This window comes from Salmo salar, chromosome ssa04 (assembly GCF_905237065.1).
Source record: "Salmo salar chromosome ssa04, Ssal_v3.1, whole genome shotgun sequence".
Classification (NCBI taxonomy): domain Eukaryota; kingdom Metazoa; phylum Chordata; class Actinopteri; order Salmoniformes; family Salmonidae; genus Salmo; species Salmo salar.
Window position 1 is genome coordinate 74792234 of NC_059445.1, and position 20872 is coordinate 74813105.

At 42.5% G+C, this 20872-nt stretch overlaps 1 protein-coding gene across 6 annotated transcripts in view; it reads right to left on the reverse strand.

Moving 5' to 3' along the window:
• Positions 1 to 20872, reverse strand: part of acsl6 (acyl-CoA synthetase long chain family member 6) — a 100177-nt gene that overhangs the window by 29049 nt on the left and 50256 nt on the right. Inside the window, exons 1-3 of one of the 6 annotated variants that reach the window (XM_014198009.2) lie at positions 13076 to 13469; positions 12133 to 12192; positions 752 to 972 (exon numbers count right to left, since the gene is read on the reverse strand). In XM_014198009.2, the coding sequence (XP_014053484.1) occupies positions 752 to 955 (204 nt within the window). In that variant the 5' untranslated portion in view covers positions 956 to 972; positions 12133 to 12192; positions 13076 to 13469. Of the gene's footprint in view, positions 1 to 751; positions 973 to 1564; positions 1792 to 12132; positions 12193 to 13075; positions 13470 to 20872 lie in introns of those variants that run through there. The other 5 variants (XM_014198006.2, XM_014198011.2, XM_014198012.2 and 2 more) reach the window with 5 other exon arrangements.

The window sequence follows — 20872 nt, forward strand, 5'->3', positions numbered from 1 at the left end:
TTTCTGAACATTTGAACATCCTGGCCATGTTCTGTTTTAATCTCCACCCGGCACAGCCAGAAGAGGACTGGACCCCCCTCATAGCCTGGTTCCTCTCTAGGTTTCTTCCTAGGTTTTGGCCTTTCTAGGGAGTTTTTCCTAGCCACCGTGCTTCTACACCTGCATTGCTTGCTGTTTGGGGTTTTAGGCTGGGTTTCTGTACAGCACTTTGATATATCAGCTGATGTAAGAAGGGCTATATAAATACATTTGATTTGATTTGATATTTTTAAATCTACCAACTGGTGCTGAAATGGAGACGAATGTGTGTATTTAAATAGCTTTCTTTCATTGATTCCTGATATTCTGAACCCGTTCTCTCCATATATTTGAATAAGTCTGTGGACAAAATTGAAACTAAAAGGTACATCGTATTTAAAGGGATGGGTTAAGCTAAATGTACTGAAAACCCTATCGAATGACAACTCCACAAGGAAATCTGTTGGCCTGCAAGTGGCAGGGGTTTCAGCAGTTAAATTAAATGTATTCAGAGCGTGCAAGGTAGCCACACCTAAAGAGCCTGTTACGCAACCAAATACTGAGAAGTGTGTTGGAAAGGCATACATTTCTAAGTCTGAATCGGCCCCAAACCATCTCAGAAAGTGCTGTTCTAGGATCAGGCCCACCCTGATCCTAGATCAGCACTGTTTTTCTGAGACACTTTGCGAATACAGATCCAGGTGGAGTATTGTATCGTGATTCGTTGGCTTACCGCCACTTCTTCAGACTGGTGTTGGAGATTGCAGGGAGGAGAGATGGCACGTGGCCGTGTGGCCAGCCAGTAGGCCAGCACGGCAGTCAGGGCACCGATGCCCACCAGCGTGGAGATGGGCAGGGAGCGGAAGAACTGGTTTAACTCATCCAGCTCTGGCAGCTGTAGACTGCTCTGCAGCTCCTGGGTCTGCATCCTCTCCATCAGGGTGGAACTCAGCTCTGGAGTGGGATAGCAGGAGGGGGGGAGGAGATGGTGAGGGGGGGGAGGGGGAGAAAGAGAGGGGGAGGGAAAGAGAGGGAGGGAAAGTGAGGGAAGAGAGATAGAGGGAGGGAGGGAGGGAGAGAGAGGGAGGGAAAGAGAGGGGGGAGAGAGATAGAGAAGGGAAGAGAGGGAGGGAGAGAGAGGGGGAGAGAGATAGAAGGGAAGAGAGGGAGGGAGAGAGAGGGGGAGGGGAGGGAGAGAGAGAGGGGAGGGAGAGGGAGAGGGAGAGAAAGAGAGGGATGGAGAAGGGGGAGGGAGAGAGAGAGGGGAGAGAGAGGGAGAGAAAGAGAGGGATGGAGAAGGGGGAGGGAGAGAGAGAGGGGAGGGAGAGAGAGGGGGAGGGAGAGAGAGAGAGAGGGAGAGAAAGAGAGGGATGGAGAAGGGAGCGGGAGAGAAAGAGAGGGATGGAGAAGGGAGAGAGGGGGAGGGAGAGAGAGAGGGGGAGGGAGAGAGAGGGAGAGAAAGAGAGGGATGGAGAAGGGGGAGGGAGAGTGAGGGGGAGGGAGAGAGGGAGAGATGCAGGGTTATGTAAAAAAAAAAATGACTTACAGAATAAGGCTTTAGCTTGATCCCATAACACAGTAGATCTTTACTATATAAAGAATGTATTGTACCGTGCAGCTTTAGAAGTCAAGAGATAAACTTAGAAAAGCCTAATGCAAATACAGTATAAAACTATACAATCAAGCCTGAAGCCCAGCCCATGATGTGTAATATACATCATTCAGTGTGGTAGGTTGGTGGACGGTTTAAATGCTGAATTTCTTTCTCCCATCCTTAGCTGTGCGAGTCACACATAACAACACCGCACCGCCAATCAGATTCATTTCCTTGTTGTTCTTGGTTCACTATGCAGCAGAAATAGACCGCAGCAATGACAGTTACAGCAGCCACCATGTGAAACCCCTCATCTACCAAAAGAGAACAGGCAACACTTCCTCTTCTGTCAAAACTGATACATATGAGTGTTTTAACTACAGTACACTATATATATATATATATATATACACACACACACGTATGAGTGTTTTAACTACAGTACACTATATATATATATACACACACGTATGAGTGTTTTAACTACAGTACACTATATATATATACACACACACGTATGTGGACACCTCTTCAAATTAGTGGATTCGGTCATTTCAGCCACACCCGTTGCTGACAGGTGTATAAAATCGAGCACACAGCCTTGCAATCTCCATAGACAAACATTTGCAGTAGAATGGCCTTACTGAAGAGCTCAGTGACATTCAACGTGGCACCGTCATAGGATGCCACCTTTCCATCAAGTCAATGTCAACTGTAAGTGCTGTTATTGTGAAGTGGAAAAGTCTAGGAGCAACAACGGCTCAGCCGCGAAGTGGTTGGCCATACATGCTCACAGAACGGGACCACCGAGTGCTGAAGCACGTAAAAATCGCATGTCCTCGGTTGCAATACTTACTACCGAGTTCCAAAATGCCATTGGAAGCAACGTCAGCACAAGAACTGTTCTTCAGGAGCTTCATGAAAATGGTTTCCATGGCCGCACACAAGCCTAAGATCACCATGCGCAATGCCAAGCATTGGCTGGAGTGGTGTAAAGCTCGCCACCATTGGACTGGAGCAGTGGAAACCCGTTCTCTGGAGTGATGAATCACGCTTCACCATCTGGCAAGCCGACGGGCTAATCTAGGTTTGGTGGATGCCAGGGGAACGCTACCTGCCCCAATGTATAGTGCCAACTGTAATGTTTGGTGGAGGAGGAATAACGGTCTGGGGCTGGTTTTCATAGTTTGAGCTAGGCCCCTTAGTTCCAGTGAAGGGAAATCTTAACACTACAGCATACAATGACATTCTAGACAATTCTGTGCTTCCAACTTTGTGGCAACAGTTTGGGGAAGGTCCTTTCCTGTTTCAGCATGACAATTCCCCCGTGCACAAAACGAAATCCATACAGAAACGGTTTGTCGAGATCGGTGTGGAAGAACTTGACTGGTCTGCACAGAGCCCTGACCTCAACCCCATTGAACACCTTTGGGATGAATTGGAACGCCAACTGCAAGCCAGGCCTAATCGCCCAACATCAGTGCCCGACCTCACTAATGCTCTTGTCGCTGAATGGAAGCAAGTCACAGCAGCAATGTTCCAACATGTGCTCTTGATAAGAAGTTACATTGTGTGTCTGTCTTTATTGATTTGTCGAAGGCTTTTGACACTGTGGACCATGCTGTGTTAGTGCAAAGGTTAAAATGTTGTGGAATTACTGGTCATGCTCTAGATTGGTTTATAAATTACCTATCAAATCGTACAGAATGTGGAATGGCGGATGGTTGTAAATCTGAGTCCATAGAGGTGTGCTCAGCTGTTCCACAAGGTTCTATTTTGGGCCCACTGTTGTTCATTTTGTATATCAACAACATTGGGGATCTTATTGAAACAGCAGATGTTCACTTTTATGCAGATGATACTGTTCTTTATTCAAGTGGTAGTAGTTTATCTTTAGCTTTTGAAAATGCCCAAAGAGCATTTAACAGCATACAACAGAATCTGTATGATTTAAAGCTGGTTGTCAATTCGGGTAAAACAAAATGCATAGTATTTTCAAATGCCAGGCATGTTACTAATCATGTCATTGCTACATTGGCTGGACATACTATAGAGCAAGTTAAAGTGTACAAATATTTTGGTGTTTGGGTTGATGATAAGCTGAGCTTCACTGTGTATGTAGAGAACTTGATAAGGAAGCTCATGCTGAAAATAGGTTTTTATTACCGGCATAAGGCTTGTTTTTCTTTGGAGGCCAGGAAGGAGTTGGTACGATGTACATTACTGGCGGTTTTATATTTTAGTGCTGTTATCACGCCCTGGCCATAGAGAGGTTTTTTATTCTCTATTTTGGGTTGGCCAGGGTGTGACTAGGGTGCGCATTCTATGTTCCTTTTTCTATGTTCTTTATTTTCTGTTTTGGCCGGGTATGGTTCTCAATCAGGGACAGCTGTCTATCGTTGTCTCTGATTGGGAACCATACTTAGGTAGCCCTTTTCCCTCCTTGTGTTGTGGGAAGTTGACTTTGTTTATGGCACATAGCCTTTAGCTTCACGGTTTGTTGGGTTGTGTTTATTGTTTTGTTCGGCGTCTTTTCAAATAAAAAGAATATGTACGCTCACCACGCTGCACCTTGGTCCTCTCCTTTCAACCGCCGTGACAGCTGTTATATATATGCAGGCCTCAACCACTACCCTGAGAGCACTTGATTCAGTGTATCATGCAGCCCTCAGGATCATTACAAATCAGAAACGTCTAACACATCATTGTGATCTCTACAGCGCTGTTGGCTGATCGTCATTGACCTTGCGTAGGCTTAAACACAGATTTTTAAGGCCATATTGGGTAAAATGCCATTTTATCTCTGTTCTTTTTTAGTCAGGTCAGTAAATAAATATCAATTACGGTCTCATTCTCTTCTAACAGTACCAAAACTTAGAACAGGTCATGGTAGAAATAGTTTTAGTTACTCAGCTCTGTGGTCCTGGAATTTTCTCCTGAACATTTAAAAATGTAAGAAATGTATAGTATAGTGTGTGTGGCAGGCTTACAACGATGGCAAAAAAACAACATTTGAGAGTACGCAGACCCTGGTGCTAAAGGGGGTACGCAGCTGGAGGTTGAATGTTTGAAGGGGTACGGGACTATAAAAAGTTTGGGAAACACTGCTTTACACAAACTGATTTCCACACTGCTATACTCATAGAAATAAGAATTAATAGAAAGGGTGTCTCCATTCAAGTCAATTGCCAGGGTTTGAGCTTCCAAGTCCATTCAATTAATTATTATTTCTATGGCTATATCATCCTCACCTTCCTTGTTTCAGAGTATTATTATCATATAAGCCTAGAAGTTCAGTAGCTAAGAGTGTTGCTGTCCATTAGACCAGACGTTGACGCCCAGAGGTGGCAGGCAGTGGACTCTGTCCGATATCCATCTCAGCCTTTTTCAGCCTTGATGAGGGTGAATTACACTGCCAGAGAGATCAAAGAGCAGAGCTACACTGGCCATCACACACACACACACACACACACACACACACACACACACACACACACACACACACACACACACACACACACACACACACACACACACACACACACACACACAGCCCATTGATACACATTATTTACATGGCTACCCTGCCAGGAGAGCATGTACAAGTCAAACAGATCTAAAACATGGTGTGTGAATCTATTGTCACAGCGGGATGGTGGTGTCATGTGACCTAGCCACAGCTTCCTTTTTCCAGAGTGTCTGTCAATGCCCATTGGGGTTAAGTTGTGTTCTTATAGAGGAAAACATCAGTCTTGCTGTAATACAGTGCCTTAGGAAAGTATCCAGAACCGTAGATTTTTTTCTATATTTTGCTACGTTACAGCCCTGTTCTAAAATGGATTAAATTAATTCTACACACAATATCCCATAATGACAAAGCGAAAACAGGTTTTCAGACATTTTTTTAACAAAAGACCACAGAAATATCACACTGGCATAAGTATTCAGAACCTTTGCTATGAAACTCAAAATTGAGCTCAGGTGCATCCTGTTTCCATTTATAATCCTTGAGATGTTTCTACAACTTGATTGGAGTCCACCTGTAGTAAATTTAATTGATTGGACATTATTTGGAAAGGCCCACACCTGTCTATAAAAGGTCCCACAGTTGACAGTGCATGTCAGAGCAAAAACCAAGCCATCAGGTCAAAGGAATTGTCCATAGAGCTCCGAGACAGGATTGCACAGATCTTGGGAAGGTATAAAAAAATCTGCAGCATTGAATGTCCCCAAGAACACGGTGGCCTCCATCATTCTTAAATGGAAGAAGTTTGGAACCACCAAGACTCGTCCTAGAGTTAACCGCCCGGCCAAACTCAGCAATCAGGGGCGAAGGAACTTGGTCAAGGAGGTAACCAAGAACCCGATGGTCACTCTTAAAAAGCTCCAGAGTTCCTCTGTGGAGATGGGAGAACCTTCCAAAAGAACAACCATCTCTGCAGCACTCAACCAATCAGGCCGTTATGGTAGAGTGGCCAGACGGAAGTCACTCCTCAGTAAAAGGCACATGACAGCCCGCTTGGAGTTTGCCAAAAGGCACCTAATGGACTCTCAGACCATGAGAAACAAGATTCTCTGGTCTGATGAAACCAAGATTGAACTCTTTGGCATGAATGCCAAGCGTCACATCTGGAGGAAACCTGGCACCCCTACCGTGCAGCATGGTAGTGGCAGCATCACGCTGTGGGGATGTTATTCAGCGGCAGGGACTTGGAGACTAGTCAGGATCGAGGGAAAGATAAACGGAGCAAAGTACAGAGAGATCATTGATGAAAACCTGCTCCAGAGAGCTCAGGACAAGTCTCTGAATGTCCTTGAGTGGCCAACCAGAGCACGGACTTGAACCCGATCAAACACCTTTGGAGAGACCTGAAAATAGCTGTGCAGTGATGCTCCCCATCCAACCCGACAGAGCTTGAGAGGATTTGCAGAGAAGATTGGGAGAAACTCCCCAAAATACAGGTGTCCCAAGCTTGTAGCGTCATACCCAAGAAGACTTGAGGCTGTAATCGCTGCCAAAGGTGCTTTAGCAAAGTACTGAGTAAAGGGTCTGAATACTTATGTAAATGTGATAGTTTTTTATTTTTAATACATTTGCAAAAATAAAAAAAACTATTTCTGTTTTCTCATTATGGGGTATTGTGTGTAGATTGATGAGGAGGAAAAAGTCTTTCATCAATTTTAGAATAAGGCGTCTGAATACTTTCCGAATGCACTGTATATATTGCTCCTTTGCTACATAACCCAATGACACGGCTATACAGACCCTGGCAGGGAGACTCCTCCTGGTCCCAAATGGCATCCTATTGCCTTTAATTTCCCACCACTTTTGACCAGGGCCTATAGGGCTCTGTTCAAAAGTAGTGAACTATATAGGGAATAGGGTGCCATTTGGAACACACATTGAGTTCATACATGCTGGTGTGATTTCTGGGTTACAACAGTCCCCGATGAGCATGCCTGGCCACACCGTCACCAAGGGGATGCCTGCTGATACCAGACAGACAGACAGACAGACAGACAGACAGACAGACAGACAGACAGACAGACAGACAGACAGACAGACAGACAGACAGACAGACAGACAGACAGACAGACAGACAGACAGACAGACAGACAGACAGACAGACAGACAGACAGACAGACAGACAGACAGAGCCTGTGCACATGACTGCATGTTGTGCATGTGAATGCATGAGATTGTGTGTGTTACTGTAAACGTGTGTGGCGGAGGAGACGCTCTGTAGTAGCCTGGGAGATATGAATGAAAGTCAGCATGTGCGTGCTTGTGTGCGTGGTAGCTGTAGGCTACATGTGGCAGCAGGACTACAGGCTATGTGGTGGCTGGTAGGATGTGAGGCGTGAGTAACATGGCAGAGGGGGAAGAACATGGGAAGCATAAAGGGAATACACAGTAGGTCACACATTGCTTTCATTGAATGGGCAATCAGAGACACACATGCCATACGTTCCCTTCCTGTTGCTCTGCAAAGCTTACAGTACATATCTTAGCATCTGTGGTAACAATAGAGCAGAGGGAAATTTCAAACTCTACTGCTAAGGTACATGTAGATATAGGCTAGTCCTAGGCTAGTTGAATAGAACATGCTAGCCTGAAGAATGGGTACATGATTGAACAACACGGGCATCCTGGTCCATCTCAGAGGATCACATTGTGCTTCATTGTCCGAGTGTCAATGTATTATTCATTCTAATGACACCAAACTAGCTGACACTATTGAGGGTATTGATTTCAAGGTAGAGCCATTAAAAGCTCTGGTCTGGGGAAGTCTACCCACCTCAACACAAACACCAGTCAACCTGCTGTTCAAAGTGCTTGTTTAACAGTTGTTACAATGGCCATTGAGTTCACTAACATACTGAACATGAAACAGCACTGACAAACAGGCTAGGACAGAATGAATCACACGGATATGGATTGGTGATGTAACTACATGTCTACTTACGGCCTTGTTACAATGTCATGTAGAGTCACCACATTAGTCATCACATTGTAGCAGCCCTGTAACAATGCGTATGCAATGGAAAACATTCACAAAATCTTGGGAGAGACTTTAGTATATTAGAGTAATAGTATATTAGAGAAAGATTTTCATGTAACTGTTGACTGAACCTTTCCACTGAAACAGGGTAGCATAATGTGATGTGTCCCAGACTGCCCCACCTCAGAGTTGATGGATGCCTTCTGAGCACTAAGCGGTAACACAACATAACCTGTGTGAGGCTACGATACCTGTCCCATTGTGACCGACTGAGGCTATCTGAGGAGCCATATCAACCTGAGACTAGGACAGGCAAAAAGGTTGTCCAGGTAGGATACAAAAATAAAATACCCAATCAACCTTTGAGGAAGTCATGTCCCCCAGTTGGAGAGTAAGAAAGCTTGGATGTAAACAAGGGGGCTAACAGTTGTAGACCCTTCCCCTTAATGATGGCAGCCCATCATAGTCATTAGCCTATCGCCAGAGTGTATCTGTATCAGGGTTAGATGGTTAGCCTATCCTCTCATCCAATAGGGAATGTCTGTTCTCTGCACTTTGTCCTATAGTAACCCAGCCTTACACTAAGCTACTGGAGGATCACTGACAGGTCAGAGCCAGCTATATTTATCCCAGGAAGAGTACTACTGTACTGGGCACAGGGCAGCTGAAGAGCTGCTCAGCATCATCCTCAACAATAACGACCTTGATCAGATGGACCAATCACAGAAGTCGCCTTACCCAGCCTTATTTGTGTCATTAGGGACACAGTGAGCTCAAGATCTATGTGGCTGGAGGGGTACACAGACAGCGAGATATACATTACTTTCCTTTATTTAATTCCCACCCTAATGCAGCAGATACACTGTAAACCCCAAGGCTTTTTTAATTCAAATACTTATAGTAAGTTGTACTCAAAATCAATTAAAAGTCATTATTACTTAAAAGGTGTAGGTGGTACTGACTCAAAACTAAATGATAAGTCACACCAACATTTTTTTAAAAAAGATATAACAAATTCGCTTTTTTCTAAGCATGCTCTACTGCAGGTGTTTTTGATATCTGTGTTTCTGCATGTACATGGAGTGATTGATTGAATAAATGTTATGCTACACAAAGATAAATATATTTTTTCTAAACTAATCCAATCATTGAATTTTTGCACCCGTTACTGAAATGGTTGTTCCAGTTTAAATGGCTTAGGTAGTTTCCTCCCACTCTTCTTAACCCTGGCAGTCATCAATGCAGGTTGTGGGTGAATACAAATTTAAACTATCGGATAGCCTAACAAGTCCAATAGGAATTACACATCACTTTGCAAGCCAGCATAATGGGATTTACAGTTAGGGGTGCAAAATTCTGGTCGATTTTCCAGGTTTTTCAGAAATCCTGGTCGGAAAATTCCTGGAAATGTTTTTGGGAAAGTTGGTGGAATTTTGAACCCTACTTACAGGCCTGATGTGGGCTGTAAACTATGAGTTTCAGTCGATTGTATAAGGCCTTATGATATATGTAATGCTTCAATTATATCGATAACATTTGCCTAGGAGCTCACTTGAAGGCCACATAACTGAAATTCAATGAATTTAACAACCATGTCTCTGTCACAAAAAAAATACACTCATGGCTGGTAACTCTACAGTTCAATCGAAAAGGGATACTGGGAAATGATTGGAGGCCTGGCTCCAATATCTTACAAAAATAAATTGTATTAGTATTACTCATACCAAATTAGTACAACTCAATTCAGCAATTTAAGTTTAACAACACATTGTTTTTGGGTAATTGGTTTCCTCAAAACGTTTGAGTAGCCAGAACTTATCCGGGTTTACAGTGTAGAGTCCATTTAGTGAATTTTCCATACATGTACTGCTTCTTTCCTTTTGAAATCAATTTGTATTTGTCACATGAGCCGAATACAACAGGTGTAGACCTTACTGTGAAATGCTTACTTTACATGCCCTTAACCAACAATGCAGTTTCAAGAAAAATATTTACTCAATAAATAAACAAAAGAAATATAGCTAGGCCCACTGTATCCTTGGTTACTGTTCATGTACCCTACCGGTAGCTCAGGGGTTGTGAATGGAAGGTGTAGGGCTGACCTGAGAGGCTTAAATCAAGGGGGAGAAACACACCATGCACACTTGGCCTGAGTCCCGCCCCCTCTCCTCATCTGCAGAGAGTACCCAGCAATAAGCCTCTGCTGCCATGAGATTAAGGCCTGTTAGAGCTCTCTCTCTCTCTCTCTCTCTCTCTCTCTCTCTCTCTCTCTCTCTCTCTCTCTCTCTCTCTCTCTCTCTCTCTCTCTCTCTCTCTCTCTCTCTCTCTCTCTCTCTCTCTCTCTCTCTCTCTCTCTCTCTCTCTCTCTCTCTCTCTCCTCTGCAAATTCACAACCACTTTAAACCCATTGTATGCATGTTGCGCACATCCACACCTTCCATGCCACACGAGGAGGAAAAGTAGCAGCACTAATAAGGAAACAGGGCACACTAGCTTCTCGTGGTGAACACTTAAAGGAGCACTGAAACCCATCAGTCTATCATATTTCGCATTGCCTTCTGCAAACCTGTGATTACTACTACCCCACCCCCCACCCCCACTGCTGGGAGATTACACTCAGCGAGGACAGCGAGGGGATAAAGGAGAAACGCGTTTGGCCTAGTTTGTGCCTGGTTGGCCACCGTATCACACCACCCTCAGCAGACGCTGCAGCTTCTCTCGCTCTCTCCCCCATCCTCCTTCCCCCTCCCTAAACCCAGAGTGCCTCCCTTCCTACAGAAAATCACACATGTCGTTTTACAGACTGTATACTACAGTACTGAGTACATGAACACATCTACAGACAAACGCACCCACATACAAACAAACAGGATGGGGATGTCAGGCAATGCTTTTTAAGAGTGATCTAATGAAACCCAGTAAAGCATGTGATGAATCAGGAGAGGACGTAACCTTTGTTCAGTACTTTCCGTTTGGTCAATGCAGTCCAATATATATGTGATGGATTATATGAGAAGTAGGCATATAATTTCTCCTCTTTAAAAATGGAATGAGGTTACATAAATATGAACCTGTTAATTAAGCAATAAGGCCCGAGGGGTTGTGGTATATTGCCAGTATATTGCCAATATACCACAGCTAAAGGCTGTTCTTATGCACAATGCAACGCAGAATGCCTAGATACAGCCCTTAGGCGTGGTATATTGGCAATATACCATAAACCCCTGAAGTGCCTTATTGCTATTATAAACTGTTTACCAACTTAATTAGAGCAGTAAAAATAAATGTTTGCTCATACCGATTTTATAGGTCTGACATAACATGGCTGTCAGCCAATCAGCATTCAGAGCTAGAACCACCCAGTTTATAATGTAAATGAACACCTCATGTATATAGTAGTAGCATAGCCTACTGCACAGAGCTTGATAATATGTACACTCTTCAAATGCAATGTTCTTAAATTACAGAGACAACACTTAACTACCACTGGTAGGCCTGTATTATTACTTCATACAGCCTAGAAAGGTTCCATGATGACTTAAAAGGTAAGCTGATTGAGAAATGCAGCCTACAATGTTCAGAAAATACAGAATTTTGGCAAAACGTTTCAACTGAGAAGCACATATGCTTTCTCAGTCTGTGATGAGTGGAGCATGTGTCTTATCCTGTAAATTATTGAGAGGGGAAAAAGAATAGGTTTACCTGTGTAGTACCTCAGATGTTAAAACAATGCATTATGCATGCCGAGGAGTAGCATTTGACAGCGTACAATGGCTGTAAAGTAAACGTTGAGAACGCAACAGAAGTCCTGGCCTTAGGCTAGGCTACTTTAAATTTTGGGCACGAGGTTACTATAGATCAAACATGCTGATATGTTGAGTATATGCCCAAATGTATTTTAAAATGGTCACATTTTTCCCCATGCCCCTGACTGGCGCTATAAAACTGTTTTACAGACCGTTACTCCAGAGAGCGCTAAATATGCTCGGACTGGATGCAGTGTTTCAGGACCCTCACCATTGAACAGCTCCTTCCAATCAGACAAGCCCGCTTCAGCGCGTGAAGGTGTACGTCACACTATGGCAGGGGTAGATTTAGAAGCAAACATTCATCGGCAACCACTGTAACACGTCGCAATAAAGACATATCCTACATTCAATTATGGATTGCAAAATATACAATATTTTGTTGTTCTATGTATATCTGTCTGACTGTCTGATAATTGCTTACATTTACGACGACGCATGCTAGCATCAGTCATTGAGTCACTGATAGGCAACATGCAGTTGCTAAGTTGTTGAGAGATGAGCGTTTTCATTACGCAGAGATAGCGTACTCTATTGCACATGACCTTAACCTGCCGACAATACTTTTTCATTTTGAAGCATGCCATGTGGAATAACTTCGTATACAAAATAGGCTACCGTAAATATGTATAATTCATTAAAAACACCAAATAATATCTAGGCCTAATTGAAGAAAAGAATGTACTGACCCATTTGTCGTATGCGCAGATTTTTGGCGTTATGGTATGCTATGATCTTGCCCATGTCATGCCATATGCCTGTAATTGCAAGGCCGGCTTAGAATACAATCGTTATTCTGTGAAGATGTCCCAAAAACTGGTGTAGCCTATTATTAAAAGTAGTTAATCAAATAGGTTACATTATAACGGCGCACACCCTGTCAGGCCGGCAGGTATGCACATAAAGCTAACCTTTCCAAGAGGCATTCCTTGTAGGCCGGACGCGAAAAACTGTATCCAGAAAATGTATTCATATCATACAGGCCACTCTATAGGCTATTCTAAATATGGAAACTGCTCTCGTAAAAAGTATTTATCCTATATGAATTGTAAATCAATAACCTGTCTCACAATTTCAGAGAGGCTGCGCCCATGCAATACATGGCACCTGCTATTCTATGGTGAACATAATGAATGCAAATATATGAAACTCACCTAATATAATCCAGATAGACCCAGAGATCAGAACGAAGGCAAGCATTCCTTTCTCATTGAGTCTGCTGTCGCAGCACACAGCCCGGCGCAATAGCCTACAACTGCTGCATCGACTGCAGTACTACCCGGCAATCTGGGAGATTATGAGAACCAACGAGTAATACTAGGCTACTGCGAGACAGTCAATACAGCTTGCAACGTCCAACCGGTTACAGTAGGCTATTTGCCTTGGAGAGCAGAAATAAGTATAGCTGCACACGAGAAGATAAGAAAAATGCCTCCTCAAATATGAACGAATACAATTCCTCCTGGACTTTATATTTTATTTAACCTCTAGGTAGTCTATAGGCTGCCCTTCGTAACGGCCTACCCACTGAAATTAAAGGGTTTAGCCTGCGTCAGAGGGGAGATGCGCGAGTAGCAAGGTTATGCAGAGATAATTGTAGGGGTGACGTGCACTATAGCGGTAGGCTGTTATAGCGGCTCTATATCTTTTCTTTCTTTCTTATTCACTACACGAATACATTTATATTACCAACATGCACGACAGCATAGGTGCTGTGTATACATGCATTAACAGACCAAATTGATGTTTGATTTTTGTACATGATGAGGCTATTAGATTTAGATCATGTTCACGATGATGTCTGATAATAGTTCTGTGTCGTCTCTGTCCTGAAATAGCTGTAGACTACATATCGGCATTTTATTATCGGGAGGTATATCACCTAGGCTACAGTAGGCTATGCAAGTTATAGCGGATTCTAGAGTTGGGTTTACTAGGTACATTTCAGTAAATTTGCTTGGGGAATATGTTTGGGTCCTGCTAATTCACAATTCCCCAAGAGTGAGATGGGTTGGAGATACACTTGTCACGTGACATGACACTACCCCTGAATTAACATCACCTTGAAAAATCATCCTACACAGCAAGGGGAGAGCCCATCCCTTCTGCTGCTGCTGCTGTAACCTCATCCATAGGCTATTGCCACAGCCATGGCCTAAGAGACATAGGCGGTCGGCTTGGGCCCCTAACTCAGTCGGGTCTCAATTTACTGTTCTACTGAATAGTAGAATACACAAGGTGCAATTTATACATTTGGTTGTGCATCAGCAGTTTTCCTCTTGCTATGTCAGTCAAACTGCATTTTTTTCTCTCTGCCCCATGGCAAAATGAGAGTCATGGCATGAAATGAGTTATACAATTTGAACATTTTCTCTCTGACCCATGGCAAAATGTGTAGAATTGCAGATAACTTGCTTTAAAACGGCAACATTTAGTCTATGCCCCAAGGCAACATGTGTAGAATTTACAGGAAATTAACACATATTTTTTTTCACTCCGCCATCAAGACGGGGGCCACTAAAATGTTTTGCACGCAAGGTGGGGGGGCCGCAACAAAATCTTGTTTAGGGCCACCAAAAGGTTAAAACCGGCCCTTCGCACGGGCATATGAACCTGGGATATCTGCCATTCAAATCTTTCTTTAGTGGGAGTGACCATATAATTCTATAAGAGTGACCTACTGAGTCAAGTATTCGTCATCATTTAATTTAAGCGAATCACACAACTGTAAGGCGTGGCTCTGTTCTTGTTGTGTGCTAGCGCGTTCACGTGCTAGTCGGAACTAAGTAACTCCTACATTTCCGACCTGCTAACTGGTTGAACGCGGCAAGTCAAAAATTTCAGAGTTTCCTTGTTTCGACTTGCACATGAACGCGTCATTAGTGCATGGAGGAGGGTTAGGGGGAATAGCTTGTGGGAGATGATTGTTTGGCAGATTAAGTCGATTAAACCAATGCGGCACCTGGAGTTTCTCCCGGCTCTCTGCTAACGAAAGCCAAATTGGACGCGTTGGTCCGACACTCTTCGTGCATTTGGACTGAAGTGTCTGGGAATGAGATTACGGCTGCTGCAACGTCAAATGTGTGTGACCATTTGATAGGACCGCACACAGAGATACATTTCTACTTCTTGGCTTGTCATACATAGACTATATCACACCATACATTTTAAGGCACTGTAGCCTCTTTTATACAACTGGTTCATTTCGACACCATTTTCAGTAGGCCTAGCCTACACTTGCTCTAGGGATGTAATTATTGTTTGGATAACCTTATATACTATTATGTATTGATGTATTTAAAAATAATAATTCTATATATTTTTTCACTCTTTATGTGATGCGCAATGCAGAGAATGCTGGAAGAATAATTATCATTTAATTACCATAGGGAATTATTGTAATGTTTGTTTATGTGTCAATTAATCCCATAAGGGATGGGTTGCCAATTGGCGATTTGACACGAAAATAAAATGTCATTCATTCATTGTACCCATTGTATGTTTTGAGAGAACACATTTTGAGCAACCTAAGAAACTTGTTGGAGGAAGTCTCCTGAGGGAGCCGGGGAGGGAGCCATGGAAGGGAGGCGTAATTGCCCTATTGTGGTATCAAGTGGGTCATGGTCAGGACCACCCATCTGTCATGTTCTGTCGTGCCACCAGCCACACACTTCTTCTCCTCCCGCCGCAGAAAATACAAACATGGCCACTTTAAACATGCTAAACAAAGGCAGGCAACCAGATCACACTGGTGAATGGATACTGATTGCATCCCAAATGGTACCCGATTTCCTTTATAGTGCACTACTTTTGATCAAATGTCTATAGGGCTCTGGTAGAAAGTAGTGCACTACTTTTGATCAAATGTTCATAGGGCTCTGGTAGAAAGTAGTGCATTATATAAGGAATTTGGGATGCACACACTACATGAAGGGGGAATCAATGAAGGCCATGCAAGAGTTGCTTACAGAGCAGTTACCTGACAGACAAGAGGGATTTCATTGCATGATTGCAATGTCCCTAGATGCAGAAAGGGAAGTTTGAGGACACAACACACACATATGGAGATACGTGTTAACAGAGTGAAACTTGTACTGCACAGGAACAACATGCCTCTTTTCCCCCAGCTGCTTGTTCTGTTCATGGGATTTTCAAAGTTCCACATGTAAACATCCTCCCACACATTAACCCCTCCTCCTCCCCCATCTTCCATGCCATAAAGAATGTCAGGTTATCTATATCATCTTGAGGCCCTCTTATCTCACTGATCACTGGGGGGTGGGGGGTGGCCATGGTGGAGGGGTAGACAGAAACAGAGGTGGAGAACTGTTGCAGAGCAGCTGTTAAAAGCTACCAGCTCTCATAGTCTCACGTCAGAATAAGACATTCATCCATGTTTCTCAGACTTCAAATTTCGAGGTTGTTCCAAACATCAAATTTCAAAGTGTTTAACGTTAAGATTTTCTATGTTGTCATGTTCTTGTTTCTGTATTTCTATGTTTTTTTTTGGGGGGGGGGATGATCTCCAATTAGAGGCAGCTGGTCATCGTTATCTCTAATTGGAGATCATACTTAAGTAGTTGTTTTTCCCACCTGGGTTTGTGGGAGATTGTATTTTAAGTAAGTGTATGTTGCACCTCTTCGTCACGTTTTTTTTTTTATTTTTTAGGAGTTTATTTGTATGTTTTGCATAGTATCACAGTTTAAATTAATTGTGGAATGAAACACACGCTGCGCCTTGGTCCCATTCTTCAGACAGCCGTGACAATGAGAGATTGGGGTAGATATTTGGTTAGCTGTAACTCTAAGCAATTTGGCGTCAAGATCATCTGTACCAGGCAACTTGTCATCCGAAAGAGACAACAGCATCCTTTCTACCTCTTCCCTTTCTACTTGATGAAAATTGAGCATGCATTGCATCTCCTTCATGATACAATCTTTTATAAGGGTATATGACATGGAGCCATCAGTTGGAATGACTTCACTGGAGCCTGGTGTATAACGGCACAACCCAGACTGAATAGTGAAATGGGCTAAATAATATGATTTACACAACCGTAACCAAACAGCCCCTCTAAAGATCTTCTACATTTCATAAACTACCCACTGGGAAAAGATGTCAGTTGAATGTCTAGTTTTGATTTACATTTGGTTGAGTTGTCAACTAACACAAATTCAACGTGAAATCAACAAAACATGTATTTGGATTTAGGTTAAAAATTTGGGTGAAAAAAATATGAAATTCCCTTATGTTGATGACTATTTGCAAATCCAATTGGGTTGAAATGACGTGAAAACAAAGTTGATTCAACGAGTTCAGACGCGCATTTGTGTGACTTTCTCTTAGTAAACAGACTACTTCTTACAAGTAAATGTATTATTCTCAGATCCTTCATCTCTAAGGCATGGCATGAAGGCTACCTTTTCCTCAGCAGTTTAACATTCAGATAATTATATATATATACACAGTACCAGTACAAAGTTTGGACACACCTACTCACTCAAGGGTTTTTCTTTATGTTTACTATTTTCTGCATTTTAAAATAATAGTGAACACATAAAAACTATTAAATATCACATATGGAATCATGTAGTAACCAAAAAAATATATTTTGTATTTGAGATTCTTCATTGATGACAGCATTGCACACTCTTGGAATTCTCTCAACCAGCTTCATGAGGTAGTCACCTGGAATGCATTTCAATTAACAGGTGTGCCTTGTTAAAAGTTAATTTGTGGAATTTCTATCCTTCTTAATGCGTTTGACCCAATCAGTGGTGTTGTGACAAGGTGTTGTGACGAGCCAATCAGTTGTGTTGTGACAATGTCACAGAAAAACTGTGTTTAAATGTATTTAAACTTCTGACTTCAACTGTATTTAATTATTATTTAACCTTTCTTTAACTAGGCAAGCCAGTTAAGAACAAATTCTTATTTACAATTAAGTCTACCAAAAGGCAAAAGGCCTCCTGCGAGGACGGGGGCTGTGATTAAAAATATAGGTCAAAACACAAATCACGACAAGAGAGACCTAATACAACATAGCATGGCAGCAGCACAAAACATGGTACAAACATTAATTGGCACAGACAACAGCACAAAGGCAAGAGACAACAATATATTATGTGAAAGCCTAGGAGTTAACTGCCTTGTTCAGGGGCAGAACGACAGATTTGTCCTTTGTCAGCTCAGGGATTTGAACTCGCAACCTTTCGGTTAGTAGTCCAACGCTCTTACCACTAGGCTATGCTGCCACCCCATGATTAAGTCTTTGAATGAAGAGATGGAGATAAAACTGTCCAGTTTGATTGTTTTTTGCAACTTGTTCCAGTTGCTAACTGCAGCAAACTGAAAAGAGGAGCGACCCAGGGATGTGTGTGCCTTTAACAGAATGGGACCCAGGGGACCTTTAACAGAATGGGACTGGCAGAATGGGTGTTGTATGTGGAGGATGAGGCCTGCAGCTGGTATCTCAGATAGGGGTGAGTGAGGACTAGGAGGGTTTTATAAATAAGCATCAACCAATGGGTCTTGCGGCGGGTATATAGAGATGACCAGTTTACAGAGGAGTATAGAGTGCAGTGATGTGTCCTATAAGGAGCATTGATGGCAAATCTGATGGCCAAATGGTAAAGAACATCTAGATGCTCAAGAGCACCCTTACCTGCTGATCTATAAATTGCGTCTCTGTAGTCTAGCATGGGTAGGATGGTCATCTGAATCAGGGTTAGTTTGGCAGCTGTGGTGAAAGAGGAGCGATTTAGATAGAGGAAGCCAAGTCTAGATTTAACCGTAGCCTGCAGCTTTGATATGTGCTGAGAGAAGGACACTATACCGTCTAGCCATACTCCCAAGTACTTGTATGAGGTAACTACCTTAAGCTCTAAACCCACAGAGGTAGTAATCACACCTGTGGAGAGAGGGGCATTCTTCTTACCAAACCACATTACTTTTGTTTTGGAGGTGTTCAGAACAAGGTTAAGGGCAGAGAAAGCTTGTTGGAAGTTAAGAAATCTGTTGTAGTAGAGCGTTTAACACATTGCTTAGAATCAAGGGCGATGGTGACATCATTGAGGACCTTTAAGGTTGCAGTGACAGACCCATAACCTGAGCAGAAACCAGATTTCATACCAGAGAGAATACTATAGACATCAACAAAGCCAGTCAGTTTTTCCAACACTTTTGATAAACAGGGCAAAATGCAAATTGGACTATAACTGTCTCAGATGTTTTTTAGGGGTCAAGTTTAGGTAGCTCCTTTAGCACCTTGGACTCAGTGACTGCCTGCAGGGAGAAACTTTGTAGCGGGGCAGGGGAAAAATAGGGAGGAGCATCGGGGCTAGTCGCATTAGAAGGGTGGAAGATGAGGAAATGTTGGACAGGCAATGAGGCATGGCTGAGTCAAGTACAAATCCTGACTTAATGAAGTGATGATTAAAGAGCATATTCTCCAGGTCTTTAACCGTTTTCTAGAACTTCTTGGGTTTTGACCCACAGAGAGAGAACTGCTCCTTAAAGCAACTAACGTTGGCCTTCCGGATAGCCTGAGCGCACTTATTTCTCATTTGCCTGAACGAGAGCCAGTCTGCCTGAGTATGCGTGTGCCGAGCCTTTTGCCAAAGGCCGAATGGTAAAGAACATCTAACAAAAATAACTTCTTAGCAAAGAGCAAATTCTCAAACAAGAATTTTGCAAGGACTGTCTGGGAGTGGTCTAAGTGGGAAGGGGAAAACTGAAAACGAGTTATTGGCAAAGGGGTTTGGAACTCTTTCTTATTTGTCTTTTAACTAATTTACTGCCTGATGATGTCACTAGGTAGGCCAAAACTCCATCCCACAAAACAGGCTGAAATGTCAGGCGGTCTTTTCAAACAGCTCTTACACTAAATTGGCATTATCATAATTTTCACAATTTCACAGTATCATTCCAACCTCATAGTGTGGAATATACACTGAACAAAAATATAAACACAATATGTAAAGAGTTGGTCCCATGTTTCATGAGCTGAAATAAAAGATCCCAGAAATGTTCCATACACACAAAAAGCTTATTTATTTCTCTCAAATGTTGTGTACAAATGTGTTTACATCCCTGTTGTAGCTATGGGACAAGACTGTAACTACCAATTGATATCACAAAATTGAGGAGAAAAACAGGTAAAAAGTAAAAAAATAAAAACAGCATGGTTATTACACAGGTGCACCTATGGTAGAGAAATTATCATTACATTCTCTGGCAACAGCTCTGGTGGACATCCCTACTGGGGACAATAAAAGGCCACTCTAAAATGGCCGTTTCATCACACAACACAATGGCAAGTTTTGATGGAGTCTGCAATTGGCATGCTGACTGCAGGAATGTCCACCAGAGCTGTTCAAATCAAATTAATTTAATTGGTCACATACACATGTTTAGCAGATGTTATTGTGGGTGTAGCGAAATGCTTGTTAAGAAATAACACCCCAAAAAACAAAATACTAGACAATTTGGCAGTATGTCGAACCGGCCTCACAACCGCAGACCACGTGTATGTTATCGGATATTTGTGATATTTGTTTTGTCTAAGTTACAGTAACTTAGAGTGGCATGGAAATCCGATGACATTGCTAAAGTAGGCAATAATTTGTCGGAAACATCTTTGCCATATTATGATGTAGCCAAATTGATGAGAGATGTAAATATTTCTGTTACTGTTATTAGCGAAGTTCATCAAAAATAGCTAGCAATGCTAATATTATCTAGCTAAAATACTGTGGTCCCCACAAAGAAGCTAACTTCCTGCAATTTTACACATTTTGACATGGGGCAGAGAAAAATGTGCAGTTTTATAGCAAATCTCATGTTATTCTACACATTTTGCCATGAGGCTGAGAGAACATTTAGCATTTTAAAGCTAACTAAAGCTAAAATGTAGGTGTGTTGACTGTGAAAATGGCACTGAATTATGATA